The following is a 20642-nucleotide window of genomic DNA, read 5'->3' as shown; positions in this document are numbered from 1 at the left end:
GTTGAATGAGTTGTTTTTATTTGGTTCAAAAGAGCGGGAATTGGGTGGTTTTTGCTTGAGAACCACTGACGTGCCACATCACTGCTCACTGTTGGGGAATCTTCGATGCGGCAGATGCTGCCCTTTACAGAAATTTCTTTGAGTACTGCCGAGAGTAACAGTGTTCGCCCCTGCGACATTTAGCCAAAAGAATGTGACCGAGGGTTGTGTCGGACATGGATGATCTGAACTAGGTGAGATTTTTTTTTTACAATATTGAACTGCCTCTCACATTCAGCACTGCTGTGTGGTATACAGAGGATTCCAAGCATTACTGCTGAGATACGGCTAAATTTCTTTTGCCCATCTGCGCCTTTCAACTGGGAGATGGCGCTCCACTGCCTGTCAGCACATTCCTTTTGCAGCACATCTTGGGGAATGTAAAACGCCTAAAGTTTGACAAATTCCGCTTCCAGAGAATTCAAAGCTTGGTCTTTCGACTCTTGCTGCTATAGTGGCAGTAAGACCGGAAACCACTCCACAAAGAAAAGCACATTCTGAAAGGACATAGTGTCGATGGATTTCAGATCTGCCACTCTAGAATTGCATTACTGCATTGTCAGCGGAAGGGAATTTGAGGCGAATATAATCGCAGGCAGCGATCATGTACTTCTGAACAGCTTCATAAAATTGTTCTTGCTCACTTGGCTTGAGTTTCTGAACGATGCGTTTGGCTTCCAGTCCCACCACAATGTCTTCATCATCCTTCTGTCCATCTTTGTCATGGTAATCAACTGTAAGTAGGTCCTTGTGTTCCTTTAGAAGGCATGGCTGCACAAACCTTGAAAGGAGGTCTTCAAGAAGCCCAAAAAGTAAAGATTGCAATGCGTGTATTTGAGGAGCTTGAGACTGCAGCCGACAGTTCAATGCCTCAAAGACAGGAATGGTGTTATTCAAAAAAAGACAGCACGCTTTGTTGAGGTCCGAGCTCAAAAACTTAAACAGCCTCTCTTCACGTGTTACGCATGGTGGCCTACTCTGGTTTACCATATCAGTGGCCTTAGCCTTTTTCCCTGCCACTGGTGCAGCACCTGCTGCCTTCTTTCTCTTCAATTTGCACGGCATGTGTTCCAGTTCTGTACTTTGCACCGACACCACTGGTGCCTTTGGAATTTGGTAGTATGCAGAAATTGCGCACTTGCGGCTTCTTTTTTCACCTCATGAAGGAAAAAACTCAACATAGGTCCCCATTGATTCATTAACCTTTCCAGGCATTTCCCAAGCGACAGCCATTGGGTTGGCGTGTGTTTCAGAAGTTTTCGGTACTCAATGTTATGCATTTCTCGGAAATGCTTCAGGGCAGCTTTTCTTTTTGCACTTTTTTCCAAATAAAAAAAAAATATCTACGAAGACTTCGCCCACCTTCGCTGGGAGACAACACGCCGCCTTTTCTGCTGCAATGTTGATTAAATGGCACGGTAAGCCAATTATATTAATGTTTTCATGGGTTTCAGTCAACGCTGCCGCTACGCAGCATGACGTTGGCATTTTCTGAGCCACAAGCTATGGAGTTAGACAATGGTATGTCCAAGGAATTCAGAGTATCGATCAGTAATCTGGCGATATTGCACCCAGTTGACTGGCCCTCTAGGGTGCTCAGCGCAAGGAGTTTGCTATCGATCACGCCCAATTCTTCAACAAAATACGTAACCACGATCAGGCTGTCGTTACTGCCGTCATCCATGGCAACTGAAAACACACACTTTTTCAGGACACTCACCGTGCTCTCTTGTGCGTGACGCGCTATTTCACCGACAATAGCTGCCGTCTTGGTTCTAGAACATGTGTAGCGCTTCACAACGTCAGACTTTGGGAACATTTTGCGCAACAGAGGTCCCACGTGCTCAGAGGCGCTCAGCGGGACGTTATGCTCCAACAAGAAATCGATAAACAAGCACTCCGCACGGATGACATCGCTGTCGTCTTGTGCACCAAAGAAATCTTGGAGATGCTGTTGCTTGTCTTTGCACTGAAGGTTGCTTGAGTGCTTCTTCGACGAAATGTCACAATTGCAAACTGTGCAAAACGCATGATGCTCGCCTTTCCGAGACGGCACAATACATCCAAACTCAGCAGTATACTGCCTTAGGAAGATCTGAAGATATTTCTTGCGCTCTTTGCTTAGCGCCATGGCCAAAGGCTACGTTAACGCGGCACTAAACAAAACACAAAGCACGCCTCTTGGAAACTGCACTAGACCACGCAACTGAGATGCCGAAGGTAACAAAGAACACAAGTAAACACAAAGTTGCCTAAGCAAAAATCGGTGTTAGTGCAGAAACATTATAGGCAGAAATTAAGTCACTGGAACTTTAGACAAAACCCGACCTTAGCGCCACGCCTGAACCGCCCCAAGCGGTGGCGGCGCTACAGTCTCAAACAGCAACGTGAAAGTAGTTCTGGCAGTTTTAACTACTGCGCTTGGCCGACTATGCTTTTTAGACCTTTCACTGATCAAGATGTCAATTGGTGTCAAGCGGTAGATAGCCTTGGAGCTATGTGGCCAGACTAGAAAAAGGATTTGGCCAAACGTGAGAGCGTTTCCAGGAGATTTCTGTTTTGGTCGTACAATCGTACAAAAGCATCAAGATTCGGGAGTCTCCCGGATAATTCGGGAGACCTGGCAGGTACGAATTTACAACGCAAAATCTGCCACTAACAGCAAGTTTATAAAAAATGCTCGGAGCATGTAGATGGAGCTTCCACAATTAAAAAAATGCATACAAATATCTCTTTAGTGGATCTTTAGATCAGGTCAAGCATGCAACAAAATTACTAAAGGACTTGCATGCAATTTTTGTGAGCCCGAAATACAATGCTGTGCTGGATGCTGGTACAATGCGAGCAAATTCATTTGTTTCCCAGCAGAGTATCAAAGGTTGCAATGTTTCTAAAGAGCAGAAATAAATGTTCACCAAACTGCACATGTGTCAACAGCTCACTGCTGATAGGTAAGTAGTAAAAGAACCACAGCAGCTCTGCAAGGCAGGTTTTTCTAAAGAGAACACACAAAAAAAATATTCTTCCTATTTACCTTCACCTTCCCATCACTTTGCGGCGTCTCTGGTCTTGCCGGCTGGAACATAAAAAAAAACAAAAACTGAAGGCTCTCGGTGCAAAGACACATTTCGGGCATGTCGACACAGCCAAATGAATGTGCTTACGACAATCCAAGGAGCGACAGGCTCAACATGTGTAGGCACTATGCTTTCAACATTTACAAAGAGTAATTGAACAAACAACCCTGCCCAGTTGGCAGGCAAAATCTCTTAACGGAAGCCCTTCCACCAATGCAAGCTGGCTTCTGGACAGCACATTGCACAAGGATCAAGAATATGGTCTGTTTAGTATTTTTCAAAGTGTCAGGTGATGTCGACCTATGCTTGTGTGGCAAGCAAAGATCTAATACAATGTGGCACATAAAGGTCCAATAAACTGAATGGCAACATTCCGGGAAAAAAAAAGTATGTAAACTGCAAATGTGGGGACATTTAGATTTTAAGCATACCACTCCAATGTCATAGGGTGAGAACAGGAAAAAAAAGGTGAAGACGGCAGCTGAGGTAACAGCAACAATAATAGGGCAAGAGTGATTTAGCAAATAGAATACGCAAAGGCATTCTGTGACACATGGTGACTAAAATGTCATCCTGTGGCAATTTGACGCACATGTGACACATGAACCCGTGAGACACCTTGCTTTTAAGCAATTTATTTGCAGAAACAGCAAAGAAAAAGGCAACATGCAACAGCAACAAAATACAGTAGTCCTAAATCACTTCATTTCACACAGCTTTGACAATATATAACATGGCTGCAAAGCTCACATGAACAGTGTACAGCTTTTAGCCACAAAAGGAATTGGAACAAAAATGTCATTCAAAACTGGCACCAACAGCATTCCAAAAAATGAACTTAATTAAAACAAAAAAATGCTTAGTAAGACCTAAGACCAGAAATATGAACTAAGAATGGTACATGTTGAACGGAAGAAAAGCACAAATGGGAGAACAGGTTAATGGCATGCAAGATAAGTACGGAAAAAAGAGGTTACAAGCACACCATAATCATAAGTAGTTGAACGAATTGGCAAAATGTTTGGTCACACAAACATATGAACAAAAGAGAGGCAGGGAACGAGTGCACCCCTAGGTAGTCATGAGGGTGTCTTAAAGCTTTTGAAAATAACTTGAAGCACATTAATAAGATGAGCTTTTCCAATCTAGAGGCATGGCACAGAAGTACTCCTCCTGCAAGGAGAGTTTCGTGCAATGCGGCATCAGCAGCGGGGGTGTGAGTAGCGGCCGATCAAGAAGAAGCCGGAGCTCAAAAAACCAAGAGATCTACCTCCGCTCCAGTGAGGCCCAATTCTTCATTGGTCGGCAGCGCAGAAGTTGCGCTTGGAGGAATTTCCTCAGCAGCAGACACTGCTTTCTCCTCCTCCTCCTTCAAGGAAAAGGACAGCAACACTATGGCCGAGTGGCAAAAGCACCGTGGTGCAATATGCCCAGTAGTAACCAGTCAAAACACCTCACGCAGAGCCGCACATAGAAATGGCCCTGCCACATCTGGTAACATGGGTGGCACTTATCTCCTGGGCTCAGAACGCAACCTGGTGTGCTTCAAGAGAAACAAATCCTCTTCATCTTCAGTGAGTGTTACAACTGTTCGTAAATTTTTTCCGATGCATCGCGTGGTGTGGCATAAGTTCCAAACCCCCAACACCACTGAAATATGAGACAAATGACACCACCCATGCTGTCATATATGGCAGACACGCACTCTAGTCGATATATTGACCCAGAGTACACATTTTCCCTAGATGACATATCAATAGTATATAATGAACATAAGAAAGGAAAGAGTACTGCTCAATCTGATACAAGCATAATGAAGCTCGAAAACATTCCTTTTTTTTTTTGTAATTGCATTAGATCAAGCTACTAATTTAATGTTGGCAAAGTACTGACCGTAGGAAATTTCTGGTCCCCTTTGATGCACTGCACATCCAGAAATGTGACAAAAGTTTACCACAATGTCACCAATTCAGTGTAAATTATGTAATGTACATATCAATTTCTTGCTAAACAAAATATGGTACACTGCGCAAAGTCAAAACCTGCTGAATTTTGTTTCCACAAAATTCTACCTAGTTTGACGAAACACTTAGTCTAATCTCGTTATACAAAACATGTAAAAAAATATCGTAAAGTAGTTTGATATCATTAAAACTTGTAACATAAGATTTTGTTAAAGATCCGGGCAAGTGGAGCACGACTTAAAAGATCACTTGCAATGAAATTTTCACTCCGTAAAAGGAGAGTTTCCATTGAGAGCAAAATATGGCGTTCGTTTGAAGAATTTCAGGAATTGCCCACGGGAGCCTTAGTTTTTCGAACCAGAACTGGAAAAAGGGCAGCCATTATCAACAGCCAGAAAATGTAGAAAGGGGCACAGTTGGACCCTGGTGCACTGTAGTTGTGCCATTTTGGCAGTTTGCTACAATTTCTAGAAACCTCAGCGAGTGGCCACCTATTATATCCAGGTTTATCCCTGTTTTCTGTACTTCTGAGGTGCATACCACGTGCACGGTCATGTCCCAGGTGGGTGCAAAGCGTGGTAATAGTAGTGGAAGTTATAACTACTTCCCCACAGTAACAAACCTAGGACCCCTAAGCCACCTTTTAGACAGCAACTTCTTACCCGACTGTATTTAATCAATTGCAACTTTTGAAATTGCCACTTTCCCTACTGTTAGAGATGCAATCCACTCCTTCCCAATAATTTTTAACCATACATAACGTAATAAGAGTAATGTCAGCCAACATGTAAATGTAGCTCAAAACAGAAAGAGGGGAATGACCCCCATTATCTGCTGTCCTCAGCCATGCCACTTCACTTGTGCCACACAGAGCACATAAGTTCTAGGTTCACAGCAAATAACAGCCATTGCAGTTCCCCCCTTACAGATGCAGTAACCTGAGCAACAATGCCCCAGATCCACATGTGGGGAAGAGGCAGCACTATCTCACCTTGATCTCTGGCTCATAGGGGCGCACATAGTTGCTGGGGAAAATCCCAGTCTGGCCAGCCAGTGTTCCAGTCCACCACTCCCCTTCCTGTTTGCTCACACTGATCACATCACCGGCGTTGAAGCTCAAGTCACCAGGCTCCTGAGACTGGTAGGCATACAGAGCAATGTACTTCTCCTCAGCGGCCACTGCAGAGGAGAATCAAACACAGGCTACACTGAATGCATAAACAACTATGAGATAAATTAGAAGCTTGTAATAAGGAAACAAACACAGGAGTTGCCTGTCCTTGCTGCAAGAGTCTACAGATTGTTCCTGAATTTACGAATTAATTGAACTGAACTGAAGTTTATTTGCATCACATCACATACAATGTGTATGTGACACTGGAAGCGGGAAGAAAAAGGTGTCTCAAGGACACCTTGACTGAGCCCCACGCTCCAATAGTGGCATCACACAACAGTGGCAGAACCGCTCTGTGACCCACACACACACACAGACAAAAAAAAAAAAAAAAAAGCAACAACAGTATTAATGCATTACTACGCAACAGGGTCAAACGGAAAGGATGAGGTGAAAGTGGCCAAAATAACTAAAGACATAGATAAGCAATTTACAGAGAGTGCGCACAACACAGTTAAAAAAATAAAGCAAACAAAGTAACATATTGTCTTTAATTATCATTGTTGAAGGAGTTACTGATAATGGTATGTATTGATTTGAAGCTAACTGTATTAAGGTGAATGTTCTGGCTGTGAAGCCAATTAAGTAGCCTTGGTAATCTGTTTTCAATCATTTGTTGTTCATATCTTGTTCTATAAGCTAGGTATGACTCAGCAGCACAAATGTGATTAAGATGCACTGATCTTGCAGCAACCTGTGTAACTTTATGCGTGAAGACAAACCACATGGCTATGCCTTGAAGTGGACCAGCACTAAGAATAACTTGCAGCGCAGTCGACTCTCATTAGGTCCATTCGATTTACCTTGCACTGCATGAACTAGTTCCTGGCAGTTCAGAAAAAGTGCCGCACTCATGCAGCGCCAGTTAAGCAGTGCAGGCATAGCGCGACACTAACGCCAAACTGAAATGAATGCTGAAGTGCATGTAGTGCAGACCTTCTGCTAGTCTAGGCACTTTGCCAGCTGCACGTCGACTTTAGCTCACCGATTGATCCTGCCTGCCTGCGGTTAGGCGGAAGTGTTTTGAAGGATGTACAGGCTGGTTGATATGGTGGAAAGCGCTATGAATTGTGCCGCATCATCTGCAGCCATCGTTCAAATAGTTATTGATCTGATGGACTCTGACAGTGAAGACGAGGAGTTCGACGATGTCACAATTCGAGCACTGAAGCTAACTATGTTGCAAAACAATAGAATTCCTAAGTGCTGCAAAGAAGTCGTGAGTCGCTACTGTATGCATAGCCATTCTCTTGCCAAACACGGCTTTCATATTCATTGATGATCGGCGTCAGCTTCGTCGACACGCCGTCTATTGCAATGCAAATGCTGCCGTTGTCTGCTGCCATGGCTGTTGCGCTTCTGCACAACCGGCACTACCCCCCAACATGGTGCAGGATCTGCCTGAACGAGCCCCGAACAATGCCTGCATTTGTTTAAAACGAACGATGTAGTTCGGAGGGCACCACATTGCATTGCCAAAACGAATGGCCGAGTGCGGCACTACATGAACTAGTTCAGATAGTGCAAGTAAATCGAACGGACCTATTAAGATGCACTCAGGTAATTCTTGGATAAGGCGAACAATGCAACAACATATGGCTGGTTCCTGACAGGATCAATGTCATTTCAGATAGTACGCTTGATACTGTTGAAGGAAGAAAAAAAAAATATTCCATAGTTAAAAGTGCATCCCTGAGCAGCCCCCACAATAGCTTCGTGCACCTTCGGGTAAGGGTGCAGATAAGCTGTTCTGAAAAGATGCGCATTTTTGGCCAGTGTGGTTGAGGAACCTTTGTTCCTGACTGTGCTCAGTGCAGATATGCGATGCCAGATTTCAATATTACGTGCAAGCCCATGTGATGTAAGTGCAGGGTGCACTTGTCTGCTGACTTGAGCCTAAATGCTCGGAGGCTAAATTTTCAACTGATGCGACATTGCCCCATGCATCACTGTGGCCCAGAGATGGCCAGATATTGGTGTCATGCGCACCCTGCCTATGGTGGATGGAAAAGCACACCTGCTCACAGGGCTGGTAACAACTATGCTGCGGAGGGAGAAAGAGGTGCACAGCTGGGTGTCTGCAGACCACTCAAAGCCAGAGAGAAAGCAAAAATCAAACACAAACAGTACTGACTGCTGCAGAAGAGAGAGAGAGAGTATATATATATATATATATAGAGAGAGAGAGAGAGAGAGCAAGAAATAAGATTAAGGGAAATCTGTACTGCACTGCTTACTCCCCACATGGTATAATAAATGCTCCTTTTCAAATATCAGCTCAGAGCGAGGCCACTTTGCCCACTGTTTTCATACAGCTTATATTTGGACATGCGTAGCATGCTAGCATATCCTTTCTTCAAGCCACATCTGTTAAGATTAAGACAAAACATTCACATAATCCCATTTATTAATGAAATACTAGCCAAATTGTCTTTTAGCACACATACCACCATCTGTGTTGGATGAGCCCCACCTGCTGTAAAGTGGACACAAGAGCGCCACAAAACACACAAGGACTCATCAGGAGCCTGAAGTGACAGTCTGCTTGAACACGTCTGCTAGGGGGCTGAAGGAAGTCTGCATTTGGAAACATTAGTGGTGTGTGCATATTTGATAATTTTGAATATTTGATCACAGTATTCAATATCCGGTTCAAATGTTTAGTACATACTTGGAATGTCAAAGTTTTCATCACGTGCGAATTGTATTTCTGGAACAGTCTTTTATTTAGTTATGGTTTTGAATACAGTGTAGACCATAGTTCCGCTCTATAGCCAAACCATTAGTTTAGGGTAAAATACCAGCCAGATGAGTAGCTTCTCTTTAAAAAACATCTTAATTAGCGAACAAAAAGTAGCCTACTACTATGTCCACTGCGTGCTCAGATTAGTTTTAAATACCTTGCGGCGCACAACCATGAAGATTACTGCGGCACATGGCGCTTGTTACCAATGCATGCCCAGTCACGCAAACGATGTGAGGCATTTCAGAACAAGATCTTTCAGTTGGAAAACAAGCCTCATGGTGAGGCTCGCAGAGTGCTTAGTGCACTGTTGTGACAGCCCATGACATCATACCTTCGTTACATTTCGGCAGGGCAGTTCTGTCACCAGGCAAATACAGCCGCTCACAAATTATTCCGTGCACGTCACAGAAAGCTAGCTGAGGGTCTGTTCTAGCACTGCCCAGACGTTTAATGCTTCACTACTACGCAAGAAATGCGGTGCTGCCATTAGGCAACCAAACCTGAACGAAGGCAAAATCACAATGCTTGCTTCCGCTCACTCTTTCACGAGAAGAGTGATGTGAGAGTGAAGGTAACTGTAGCGAAAGAAAGCATTAGCTGGGTCATAGTGAGAAAGCACGGTGCGACCCAGATGCATGGAAAGGAGAAACGCGAAAGAATGGCAAAAGAAAAGGTTATCACTTGCGCAATCTTGTGCAAAAAAGGAGAACTGCATGAAGACTGAAGGAGAGCGGAAGCAAGTGCCACGTGCAAAGCATGCACTTGTGTCGCGCCCTAAACACATTATGTGCTATGCCACGCAGGGAAGTGTACTTGCTGTTCCGAGCTGTCACCGAGATCTTTGAAACCACACTAAAAGTGGCATTTCACTTCATGTGACTGCATAATAAGCGGCATGGCTTTACACAGAGTCTTATGGGAGGCACACCGGTGGCCGGCTCTTTCCAGTCCCGCACTATAAGCATTTACGTTGTAAGTGGTCTCCATTTTACTACTGCTCGGGAAACATTGTGCACTGCAAGAGAAAGAACTTGCTTACTCCACATGTAGAACAGCTTGTGTTCTGCACGAGCAAGTTTCGATTTCAGTGTGTTGGGTTTTTAAATAAAGCTTTAGTGCAATATGCAATGGTTTTGTGTGTTAAAAAAATAAAGGTTTTGAATATGCCTACTCTGTCATTCAGCCTCTTTCTAGAGGCAGAAGTACAGTTCGTTGACTATTGATCCCAAGGACGCAGCGGTTGCGCTTCGAAAGAGGTGAAATGCGAAGTGCCTGTGTGCTGCGTGATGCCATCGTGTATTATAGAACCCCAGGTGGTAAAAATTTCCAGGGCCCTCCACTACGGAGTCCTTGATAATCCGTATCGCTTTGGGATGTTAAACCCCATAAATCAGAACTACTATATGAATTATTTGCTTCAAAATTATTGAAAGAAAATCCCTATTCGCTTCAAACAAAAATATCACTATTCACATACCTCTAGAAAACATACCAACCACTCACATAAATACATTTTCAGAAACTATATAAAAGAGGCACTGCTTCCAAAAACAATAGGCATCTGATAAACAGCTGCAGGTCACATTCACAGCTATGCTAATGGCAGAGCAATTTGGAGCAATTTTTAGAACAGAAAGATTCCCAATCTGGAGCATTTTGCAGCAAAAAAGCTTGATTTCGAAACACTCTGGAGAAGGAGGCTTTCAGTTTCTGAATCTCTCTAAGGACAGAAAAGTTACACAAAAGATGCTACGCTATATTAAGGTCATAGTCTGTATGTACACGTGCTTCTTACTGGATGTGGGCAAAGAATATCCAAAATCTTACCTGGAAAGTCAGATGGGGGTTCAGGAGGCACATCACCATATTCTTGAGAATCTGAGACCTGGCTGCTGAAACAAAACAAAAGTCAACCACTGCTTAGGAGAAGGCTTTGAACAATTTCTGTTCGTCTGCTTACAGCACACTACCAGTAATATACAGCGCACATGAAAGGCTGCCCTGTAAAGAAAGCCTTTTATTGCTCTCCTCTCGCCACTTCCAACGACCAGAATTGATTGAAATGACTGCACAGTGCTCACTTGTTGAATGTCTTCATGGGTCCTGAAATGAGCCTCACATAAGACTTCGGAAACCAGCCCACCTAAAAACGAGAGAGAAAGAGAGAGAGAGAGAGAGAGAGAGAGAGAGAGAGAGAGAGAGAGATAGTCAATGCCAAATGTAAGGAGATTTTTTAAAAGCACAAAAGCAATTCGCAGCACTGTAATGAAGCAGCATATCTTAAAACACATCCAGACCAAAGAAGAGGCAATAAAAGAGCAAAAATTTAAAGAAAATAGCAAACCTGATTCTAAGTTTGCAAAAAACAAAAGCAGGAAAAAAGAAAAAGAAAGCAATTCACACTTTAAAAAATGCTAGGCAGGTAGGTTACAAAAGAGACCAGTTTTCAAAGCCAAAACAATGCTGAATTTGAATTGAAAAGGGGGTACACATTTCCATGAGCAACATAGGGCAAACGTTTCAGGCGGAGTACACTTGCCTTTCCTTGGAACTCCCCGTACCACCACATGTCCTGCTGCTCCTTCACAGCGATGACATCGCCCTTGTTGAAGGTAAGGTGGTTTTCCTTCTTTGCTCGCCAGGGAAACAATGCCTGTGCCTGCAGGCCCTGAGGAGCAGCCTGCCCCTGAGAGGAACAACAAAGTGGGTCAGCATAAGAGCACGCTCTCTACAGTCTGTAAGCAATGCTGCCTTGTTCCCATATGGGCGGCCCTCTTGCACTGCTTTAACATGTTCATTTTGACACACAAGTCTGTAAACCGTTGCACCACAGCAGTCTGGAAAACAGCACAGAGAATAAAGTATGGTACAGTAAGGTGAATAAGATTTAACATCTCAAAGCTGCAGCTAGATGAAGGGATCCAGATTCATTTCAACCAACGGAAGTCCTCCAACATGCACTGTCACTGCACCAAGTTGAATTGAATTGAATATATTGTTTATTGCACACAGAACATGTTACAGAAGGTGCTGAAAAGTCATCTGGATCCTTAGCCACTATGGCTAGTGATGGATCCATTACAAACATTATTAATCATAAAACAATCACTTCAGGAGCAATGCTACAAACAATATGTATTTATAGTGGTTTCACCGCGCTAACACATAGAACAAAAATAAGGACAACACCACGGAGCACTCCGTGGTGTTGTCCTTATTTTCACTCTATGTATTCCACATTTTTACTCCGATGAAAGTTCCTTAGCAACGAAGTTCATGTACCAGACTAAATACATATTAAAATGGCGAGAATTGGCCCTAGTTGGTTATTCATAGTGGTTTCACCACGCTAACACAGAGTGAAACCACTATGAATAACCAACTAGGGCCAATTCTCGCCATTTTAATATGTATTTAGTCTGGTACATGAACTTCGTTGCTAAGGAACTTTCATCGGAGTAAAAATGTGGAATAGCGTTCCCTAGACCATCGCTCAGTTCCTGACAGAACTGGGTGTTAAAAATTTCAGCTACAGATTACTTGTTTCATGTGCTCTTTGGTTAAAATAAATTTTCACAGCAACCAAGAACTACGGCAACCTTGCATAACAGCACTCATGGGGCAACCACATGGTGCTGTCAAGACAAAAAGTAACATAATTTTGCTCAGGAAAGTGCACCCCAACAAGATGGTTTCTGTGCATTATCTCATAGGACTACAAACAAGCTGTCTTGCCAGAGCATGCTTTCAGGGGGGAAGGTTCCTTATCAAGCTCATTCCCACTGGGAGGGATGCACAATGCCAATGTAACTTGCTCACAGCACCTAGGTGGCTCAGAATCCAGCCTGAGCAAATCTCATATTTTACACTGAACTTGCTTCTTCTACTTTGATTGCAAAAGCAATGCAGAGGTCTCGTGTATGGCAAGCTATGGCAGCTCTTCTAAACTTTTATCTCATAACTTGTGTCCAAGGGAGGAAGGATAAAGGGTAGCATTGGTTTAACCTAGGGCTTCCTTACGGCCGGTGTCTAAGGGAGGGAGGATAAAGGGTAGCCTGGGTTTAACCTAGGGCTTCCTTACGGCTGGTGTCCTCCCCGAGTGAGGCACCGGGCGGTGATCAGGCAAAGCTCTTGTAGATGGAATCAGAAAGGAAAGAGAAATCACAAGCATCTTCTCTTGAGCTAGGCGATCACTGTCGCTGCTCTCACTACCACTGCTGACTGGCTGGTAGTCTTTTGTGAAAGTATGTAGCTTTGTGGCTTTTGTTTTTTGGCGATCCCTCCGATGTGCACTGCCCCCCACAGGCAAGACGGTGTGCATGTACGAAGTGCATCCGCTCGCTGACTTGAGGCATAAAGGGACACTGAAGGGGAATGATAAGTCTAATAATAGGACGTGATAGGGCACTACAGGCTGGTAGTTGTGTGATAGCGAATATGTTATTTTTAGCAAAAACAATGCTTTCACAACCCCAAAAATTGTGTAAATGCAAATGCCCGTGGCACCATCACTAGCAGATTCTTGCAGACGCCATGAGCAATGCAGATATGAGCATGCCCGAGAAACGTTATTTCGTCACCTCATAGGGCAACTGACGTCAAAATATGAAGACAGCAGAGTGGCAAGCATAGCCAAGGATGTGAAGTCACATATATGAAACAGCGTTAAAACCGATACAGGAGAGAAAGGCTGTATGCAAACAAGAGCGCTGAGTTGTTCTGCATGTGGCTGATGCAGGTAGCAAGGTCATAACCACAAGCTTTCAATGTCATTCTCTGTTGCGCTTATTAGGCAGCCAGTGGAGCTGTTTCGCTCACTTCAGACCTTCAAACTGTAACAAAATGATAACAGCCCCTCGGATCGGTTACTTTGCACAGGCTGTGAACTTGACAAAATTGCATTGCACAGTCAAATTTTCATTATTAGGCACTCACGTAGACGCGCGCATGCAAGCACCTCGCCAACATGTGAAGCACGATGCGATTATGTGGTCTTCCCCAAGATTTTGAGCACGAGAAAGGTGAATATGCTTTGAGATATGCTGACAATTATCTTAGAAGTACCACATGCATGCAGCATCACCTGTTGTTTAGAGTAAAAAAAAAAATTGCCAGCGCATGTCATCACGCATGGGGTACAGGAAGTGCCGGCCTGCTAAGCAGGGTTTCCTGCTAGAAAAATATTGAATCAGCTGATGCGTGTTCATTAAGGCTGTGTGTGCATTCCTTGCAGATAGCTATAGCCATACGGCGGCAGACTAGAGTTGGGCAGAACGTACCCAGATTCCTTTCCGCTTATAAACCACAGGGAGCGATTCATCAACATAGAAATTGTATTGACTACAGAAGAGTCAATCATAAGGGTCGCCTACAATTATACTATGTAGCTAGTGAACAAACTATTGATAACCGACAGCCCAATGTGCCAGTCGATGAGCAATGAGAGTCCAAGTTTCCTCTCAGTTGTGGTGTTGGATGAAATACACTGAGCGCGACTGCTGCTCGTGTGCTTTTGAGAACCTCTCAATGTTTTTGAGTTCTGAATTGGCCACCACAACTCAGGTGAAGATCACCTTCACAACTGCTCATGTCAAGCATTTAGTACACATACAGTGCTGTAGCGTTACGGACATGCGAAACATAGTGATGAAGTGCGAGCTCACTTCTCCAGGCACAGGAGAGGTGGTGTCCACACTGGGGGCACCCCGAGGCAGCTGGGTAAAGCAGGAGTTCTCCGAGGGCTGTAGAACGTCAGGCGCAGGCACCTCGTCCAGTGCCGGCTCGCGACCATTCTCCGGGGCCTCGGAAATTCCTCTGTAGCCAAAATGCCAAGTACACCTTAATATACAGCTCACACACAGAAACATTGGCAAGAGAGCATCATTATGTGACTAATTTACACTAGTACAATAAAACAGGCGCTCCCACAGATGTTTTCCCCAAAGACCAGGTGCTGTGGAATACAAGCTTTCTGCATTGTGCAGTGCTATCACAGCAATAGCAAAACAGAATGCAAGACATGTATTAATGTATACCGCTTATGCTGCTATCTACAAGCGGATTTTTTAGTTTTAAGAAACGATCATTCAAGGTAAGGGGGTTGGCCTCCACGCATAGCTGATTTACATGCATGGGTCAAAGCTAGCTTCCCCAAAGCCGCAGGTTTAATGTGCCCTGTAATGATGCCTGTTCCCGGGAAGATACACAGAGCTTCAGGCCTCAAAAAGTAGTCGATTCTTGTGTAAACAAGGTTCAGTAACAAAAATTAAATATGTGTGCCCTTCATCCATCTCACTGGCACTGGCAGTCACTTTCCTGAACAAATGTTGGACGGCACAAGGGTGAACTTCCAGTAATCTCCAGAGCATGCTGAAACCTGTAACTACTGGACCATTGGCTGTTCAATTCCCTGCTAGTCAGCCAGGTCTGCAAGAGCATAGTTCTCCACATGTTGTTTACTTTTTGCTCACAAGCTTATACCACCCTTTTACGTGCCAGACAAAGCCAAGCCAGCGAGGAAGTGGGCTACTCACTCCAGGGTCATCTTCATCTCGGTTCCCACGATGTGCACAGTCTCAGCTGCACTGGCCACTCCCCCGTTGTTGTCCATGGGGAAGCCACTGACTGGTGGTGTGGTCACCACCTTCTCCACGTAGGACTCTGGAAACCAACCTGTCTTGCCCTGCAGCTCTCCCCCGAGCCAGCCTGGTTCCCCATGCTGGTTCTCCTGAACCTGGTGGTGGCCGTCAATTGAGTTTCTATGGTGGGTACAATCCCAGCCATAATAATATGGAGCACACCTCGGAGACAAACTTTTGTCATGAATAACCTCTTGGGTATTAGGAGGCAGCTTTATATACCCATGCCAATGGTGCACTCGTGTAACCATCATATCCTCTCTACAGAAAACGTCAGAAACCGTCAAATACCAAAAGCATGCTTCATAGACTTTGGCTGCACTTGTACATGATGATGCATGCGCAACACTTTGCACAATAATGCGGAAACTTTAGCCACAAGCAAACAACCCACTTTCTAGGCGAAGAGAGAACTCAGCTTTCCTGTGTAGCAAAACCCCCTTTACCATGACTGTGGCCTGTCCTAGGGCACATTGCCATGAAGTTTTCAGCATTTCGCCCAGCTGATGAAATGCTGAAGAATGCTGAAAAGCCTCAGGTTGTGCAAACACCTAGTAAGCAGTAACGAGGCTCACCTACACTTCAGCCTTCTATCCCACCATTGTAATGGGGAAGGATTTTCCTATACTTGAGAGAGGCAATGGCTTTTGCCAAGCAACACTTAACTTCTTAGTCGCGACAGAAGCGTGCAGGAGAGGTGCACGCCACTATTCTGACAATAAGTGCCTCCAGTGGTGCCATCAATTTCAACCCCCAAAACAAGGTCGGCCACTATAGTGAAAAGATTTTCACTATGCAGAGAAGATGACTTCAAGCTTTGCGAAACGTCCACCAAACTGATTAGCAGTGTTCAGGAATGAGAAATACACATTTTTCAAATTCTTTGAAAGCTTGAATATTTCAAAGTGAACAACTTGCAAATTTGTTCGTGTAGCGAATAATATTCAGGTCGTGTAACAGGTTATATTGGCAAATAATTCAAAAATCCAGAGATTAGCGTGCCAACATTGGCTACTACACATTTAAGGTTACATAGTTCTCACTAAGCTCAAAGGGAGCGCCATTAAAATGCTTTCAGGAGCCTGAAAAGCACTTCCATTGTCCAGGCATCAAACAATTGATGCCACTTATTATATGAGCTGATGCATAGACACTGCAAGTACAAAACACCAATGAACTACTTTACATCAAGAAGAATGGTGAAAAAAAAGAAAAAGAATGCCACTGGTCCCACTTACCATGATAATGTCTCCTGGCATTATGGATAACTCATCTGCATTTCGCGCTTCAAAAGCGTACAGTGCTCTGTATTTAACAAGGCCGGTGGATGAGGTGGCAGAGGACGCTGGCTCAGTGCTTTCTCCTGAAACAATGACGAGCACCACAAGATTTGCTCAAAACTACGACGAAAACCGAAGTTTCTAGTCAATTCCAGTTCTGCCCTTTTACAAGTAAATCTGCGGTGCCAAGAGAAAAATTAAATCTGCCTATTTTGCCATATGCTTAATCATATTCATGTCATTCATATTAATCATTCAGTGCCCAAAATGTGGAATCATACATGGCCCAACACAAAAATTTGGCAATGTTAAAGCCCTACACCACTGCTTTACTGACAAGACAAACTGAAGTTGTGCTCAACCATGGCTAAACTGCTGATACAGCAGAAAAGGTCCATTCAATGTGACCCCTCAGTGCAATGCTTACTGCAACTCTAAAATCGCAGATTATTCACATGTTCATGTTGTGCAGTGTCAGCAAGGCTTGCTAGCATACCTGGCCAAGAATCAGCAGATGCAAACTCCGAATGATCATTCCAGGCATCCAACGTAGTGGTACTGTTCTTCTGCTTCTTCAATGCCTGTACTTGCTGCTTCTTTTGTGTGAATTCTCGCATCAACGCCTCATTCTGCAGTACAAGGTCCGATAACCTGTCTTTCAACTCCTAGAAAAGACGAAGTGAACGATGAGGAGCAGAGCGAGTTTCGTAAGCGGTATGCTTACCAGATGACTACACACAAGCACTACTATGTATGCCCGTAGACAAAAGCAAACGCACAACAAACAAATAAAAAAACTGGGCTGCTCTCACCTTCAGCTGAGCATTGTTGTTGTCTACGTCTTGCTGCTTGAGCACAGTTTCTTTCTCGATGTTGGACAGCGTGGAACGCAGCATGTTCAAGCTGATTTCTTTGCTGCCACAACTGTTCATTGCAAGTGAGTAATTATCTGCAGCAGTAAAAGGCAAGAAACAGAAGAGGGGAGGGGGTGAAGTGAACCACAATTATGATCACTTTTACAAGAAGACTACTTTCGGGTCGCCTACAACTGAAAGAGATGAACTCACTGTTGGTTCCGGCCACTGTTTTTAACCGACCCTGACGGCTCAATTTCTCTTGATTCAAAAGAAGCATTTTGTCACCAATTTCCTGAAGAGAAAATAAAAGAAGGCACTCACTACTCAATACATACTAAAGGGACAAAACAATTTTGCAACTGCATACAAAACAGTGAAGCTGAATTGGGGAAAAATGGCTGTTAGCCTTAAAGCTATGCTTCTATTTAACTTGTGGTTGCAGCCAAGAAAAGACTGGCAGCACTAGTTAAAAGAACCAGATTATTATGTCACAATTGTTTTCTTTCTGCGAGAAATTTCCCAGCCAAATGTGTCGCAGAAAGAGTGGTGAGAAAAGTGACCTCCTGAGACATTGCACTCCCACTCACCTTCAGCTCGAGCCTAGTTTCATTGAGTTCTCTCATTTTGGTGTCCCTCTCCACTCTCATCTCATCAATGCATGCTTTCATCTCAGCAACACCCTTCTTGGTATCTGCAAGTTTTTGGTTGGCCTCGTTAATTTTGTTCTCCTGAAACAAAAAGAAGGAAACGTCAATACTCCATTCCAACCCCAAAAGTGGGCACTGCACAAAATGGCCAGTTCAGATGGGGTTAGGCTCCCAAAAGTAGTTTATCCAAAAGTAGTTGTATTATTTACTGTCTACTAAGCAGACAGGAGAGGAGGGTGCAAAAACATATCCACCAAAGCCTGCAATCAACTATCCCAAGGAAGTCTCCAACACCTTTATACAAGCTTAGCTTGCATTGCCAACTATAATTTAAAAACTGAGATTTAGCTATCTCTACAGGTATGCTTAAACAAATGGTTGCCAGAACAAGGAGTAATTGCCCACCAGCCAAGCCAAGCAAAACAAGAATAATCAATAAATAAATGAACAAACTTATTGCTAAATGACAAAAATTATGCAAATCCGATGACCGAGGCCACACTATATTGAGTGTTTGCATTCCAAGCTACAAGTGATGATGATGATGATGAACTGGTTTTTTTGGCGCAAGGGCATCTTAGGCCAAAGAGCGCCAAACGCAAGGTGAAGTGTCAACTGAAGTTAATAAAATGTCCGATGTGTGGTGTTTATGATGAATTTAAAAACGGTGGTGTATAGGGCCTAAAAGTTATTTCGGAGTGCATAGTCTAAAAACAGTGGTGTATAGGGCCTAAAACATTGAATTTCGATGTATAGTGGTCCGAGTAAAAAGAAAAAGAAAGCTATCTAAGTAAAAGAAACGGGCTTACGCCCATGTTGATGAATAATTCCGTATGAAAAGCCTACTTTAAATAAATATTTAAAAACTCTATCTAAAGAGAACATTGGATCATCACCAAGAAAGATGGACGGATGTGTGGTTATATGTTGCTTGTGTAATTCGGGAAAATGATGTCTCCTTTGCTGTTGAAGTCTCAGACATTGAATTAGAACATGGATCACTGTTAGTCGGTCTCCGCATCTCGGGCAATGTGGTGCAGGAGAGTTTGTTAAAAGGTATGAATGTGTTGTATATGTGTGACCTATCCTCAGTCTGCACAGAGCTATTTCTTTGAATCTGTTTCGTTTTTCTGTAGTGTACCTGCCTATTGTTGGTTTTATTGTGTGTAGTTTATTCTCAGTTGCTGTGTCCCACTCCTCTTGCCATTGTTGTTGAATCATGTTTTTGATGTGTGGCTTGAGGTCCTGATATGATATGTTGTCAATGTCTGTAGTGTTTCGAAGGGCAGCTGATGCAGCAAGCCTATCAGCTGCCTCGTTACCTGGTATACAGCGGTGGCCTGGCACCCAACACAGTGTAATTTTAAATTCTAGTTTATTGGCAGACATAAGAGTGTTATAGAGAGAATTCAGGACTGGGTTCTTATTATGCCACTTCCAAAAGGATAGGGACGTTAAAACACTGAGGGAGTCTGTATAGATGATCGATGTCTGTATTTTATTTTCTATAATGTGTCTCACAGCTAGCAGGATTCCATGGCATTCAGCGGTAAATATACTTTTATGTCTGTTCAGTGTTTTTGAAAGTGAAAATTGCAGTCCATGTGCTGCACAGGACACTTGAGCAGACTTTGAAGCATCACTGTAGTATTCATCACAAGTGTACTTCGCCTGAAGTGACATGAAGTGCTGCTGTATGGCAATAGGGGATGCGTGCTTCCCCACTTTAAGAAACGACAGGTCACAATTAACACCGTGCATTTCCCAAGGGGCAATTAGGTCTTTTATGGAAGTTGTATGAAGACTGGTAACCGGAACATCCAGATGTTCAATATGCGTGGCAACTCTGATTTGGTATGGTGGTGTTAGGGATGGTTTTCTTGAGAAAAGAGCTGTGCCAATTTTGTCAAGCAGGAGTCGGCGACATGAATGATCCAGTTGGCACAGTACCTTGATAGCATAAGTTAGAGAAGTAAATTGTCTCCTTCGTTGCAGTGACCATCGGTTCGCCTCGACATAAAGGCTAGCAATTGGGCTAGTTCGAAAAGCACCCGTGGCGAGGCAAAGACCGAGGTGGTGCACGGGATCGAGCAATTTTAGCGCAGATGATGCTGACCCATAGACCATGGAGCAATAGTCAATGCGTGATAGAACTACACTATTCAGAAGGCTCAGAAGGCAGTCGCGGTCTGTGCCCCATGACCGGTGAGAAAGAATTTT

The 20642-nt window shown here is 43.8% G+C and overlaps 1 protein-coding gene across 7 annotated transcripts in view; it reads right to left on the bottom strand.

Annotated features, from left to right (window-relative positions):
• Positions 1 to 20642, bottom strand: part of Dap160 (dynamin associated protein 160) — an 87455-nt gene that overhangs the window by 48422 nt on the left and 18391 nt on the right. For 5 of the 7 annotated variants that reach the window (XM_084578363.1, XM_084578433.1, XM_084578581.1 and 2 more), the window contains exons 11-23: positions 18363 to 18503; positions 17986 to 18067; positions 17731 to 17867; positions 17415 to 17583; positions 16877 to 17001; positions 15534 to 15733; positions 14664 to 14814; positions 11540 to 11686; positions 11082 to 11143; positions 10828 to 10892; positions 6072 to 6259; positions 4387 to 4485; positions 3074 to 3115 (exon numbers count right to left, since the gene is read on the bottom strand). In XM_084578363.1, the coding sequence (XP_084434489.1) occupies positions 3074 to 3115; positions 4387 to 4485; positions 6072 to 6259; positions 10828 to 10892; positions 11082 to 11143; positions 11540 to 11686; positions 14664 to 14814; positions 15534 to 15733; positions 16877 to 17001; positions 17415 to 17583; positions 17731 to 17867; positions 17986 to 18067; positions 18363 to 18503 (1608 nt within the window). The remainder of the gene's footprint in view (positions 1 to 3073; positions 3116 to 4386; positions 4486 to 6071; positions 6260 to 10827; positions 10893 to 11081; positions 11144 to 11539; positions 11687 to 14663; positions 14815 to 15533; positions 15734 to 16876; positions 17002 to 17414; positions 17584 to 17730; positions 17868 to 17985; positions 18068 to 18362; positions 18504 to 20642) is intronic. The other 2 variants (XM_084578507.1, XM_084578718.1) reach the window with 2 other exon arrangements.

This window comes from Amblyomma maculatum, chromosome 1 (assembly GCF_055883805.1).
Source record: "Amblyomma maculatum isolate TAMU_Amacu chromosome 1, ASM5588380v1, whole genome shotgun sequence".
Classification (NCBI taxonomy): domain Eukaryota; kingdom Metazoa; phylum Arthropoda; class Arachnida; order Ixodida; family Ixodidae; genus Amblyomma; species Amblyomma maculatum.
Note: the sequence above shows the minus strand (reverse complement) of the source record. Positions and strands in the feature narration are given on the sequence as shown.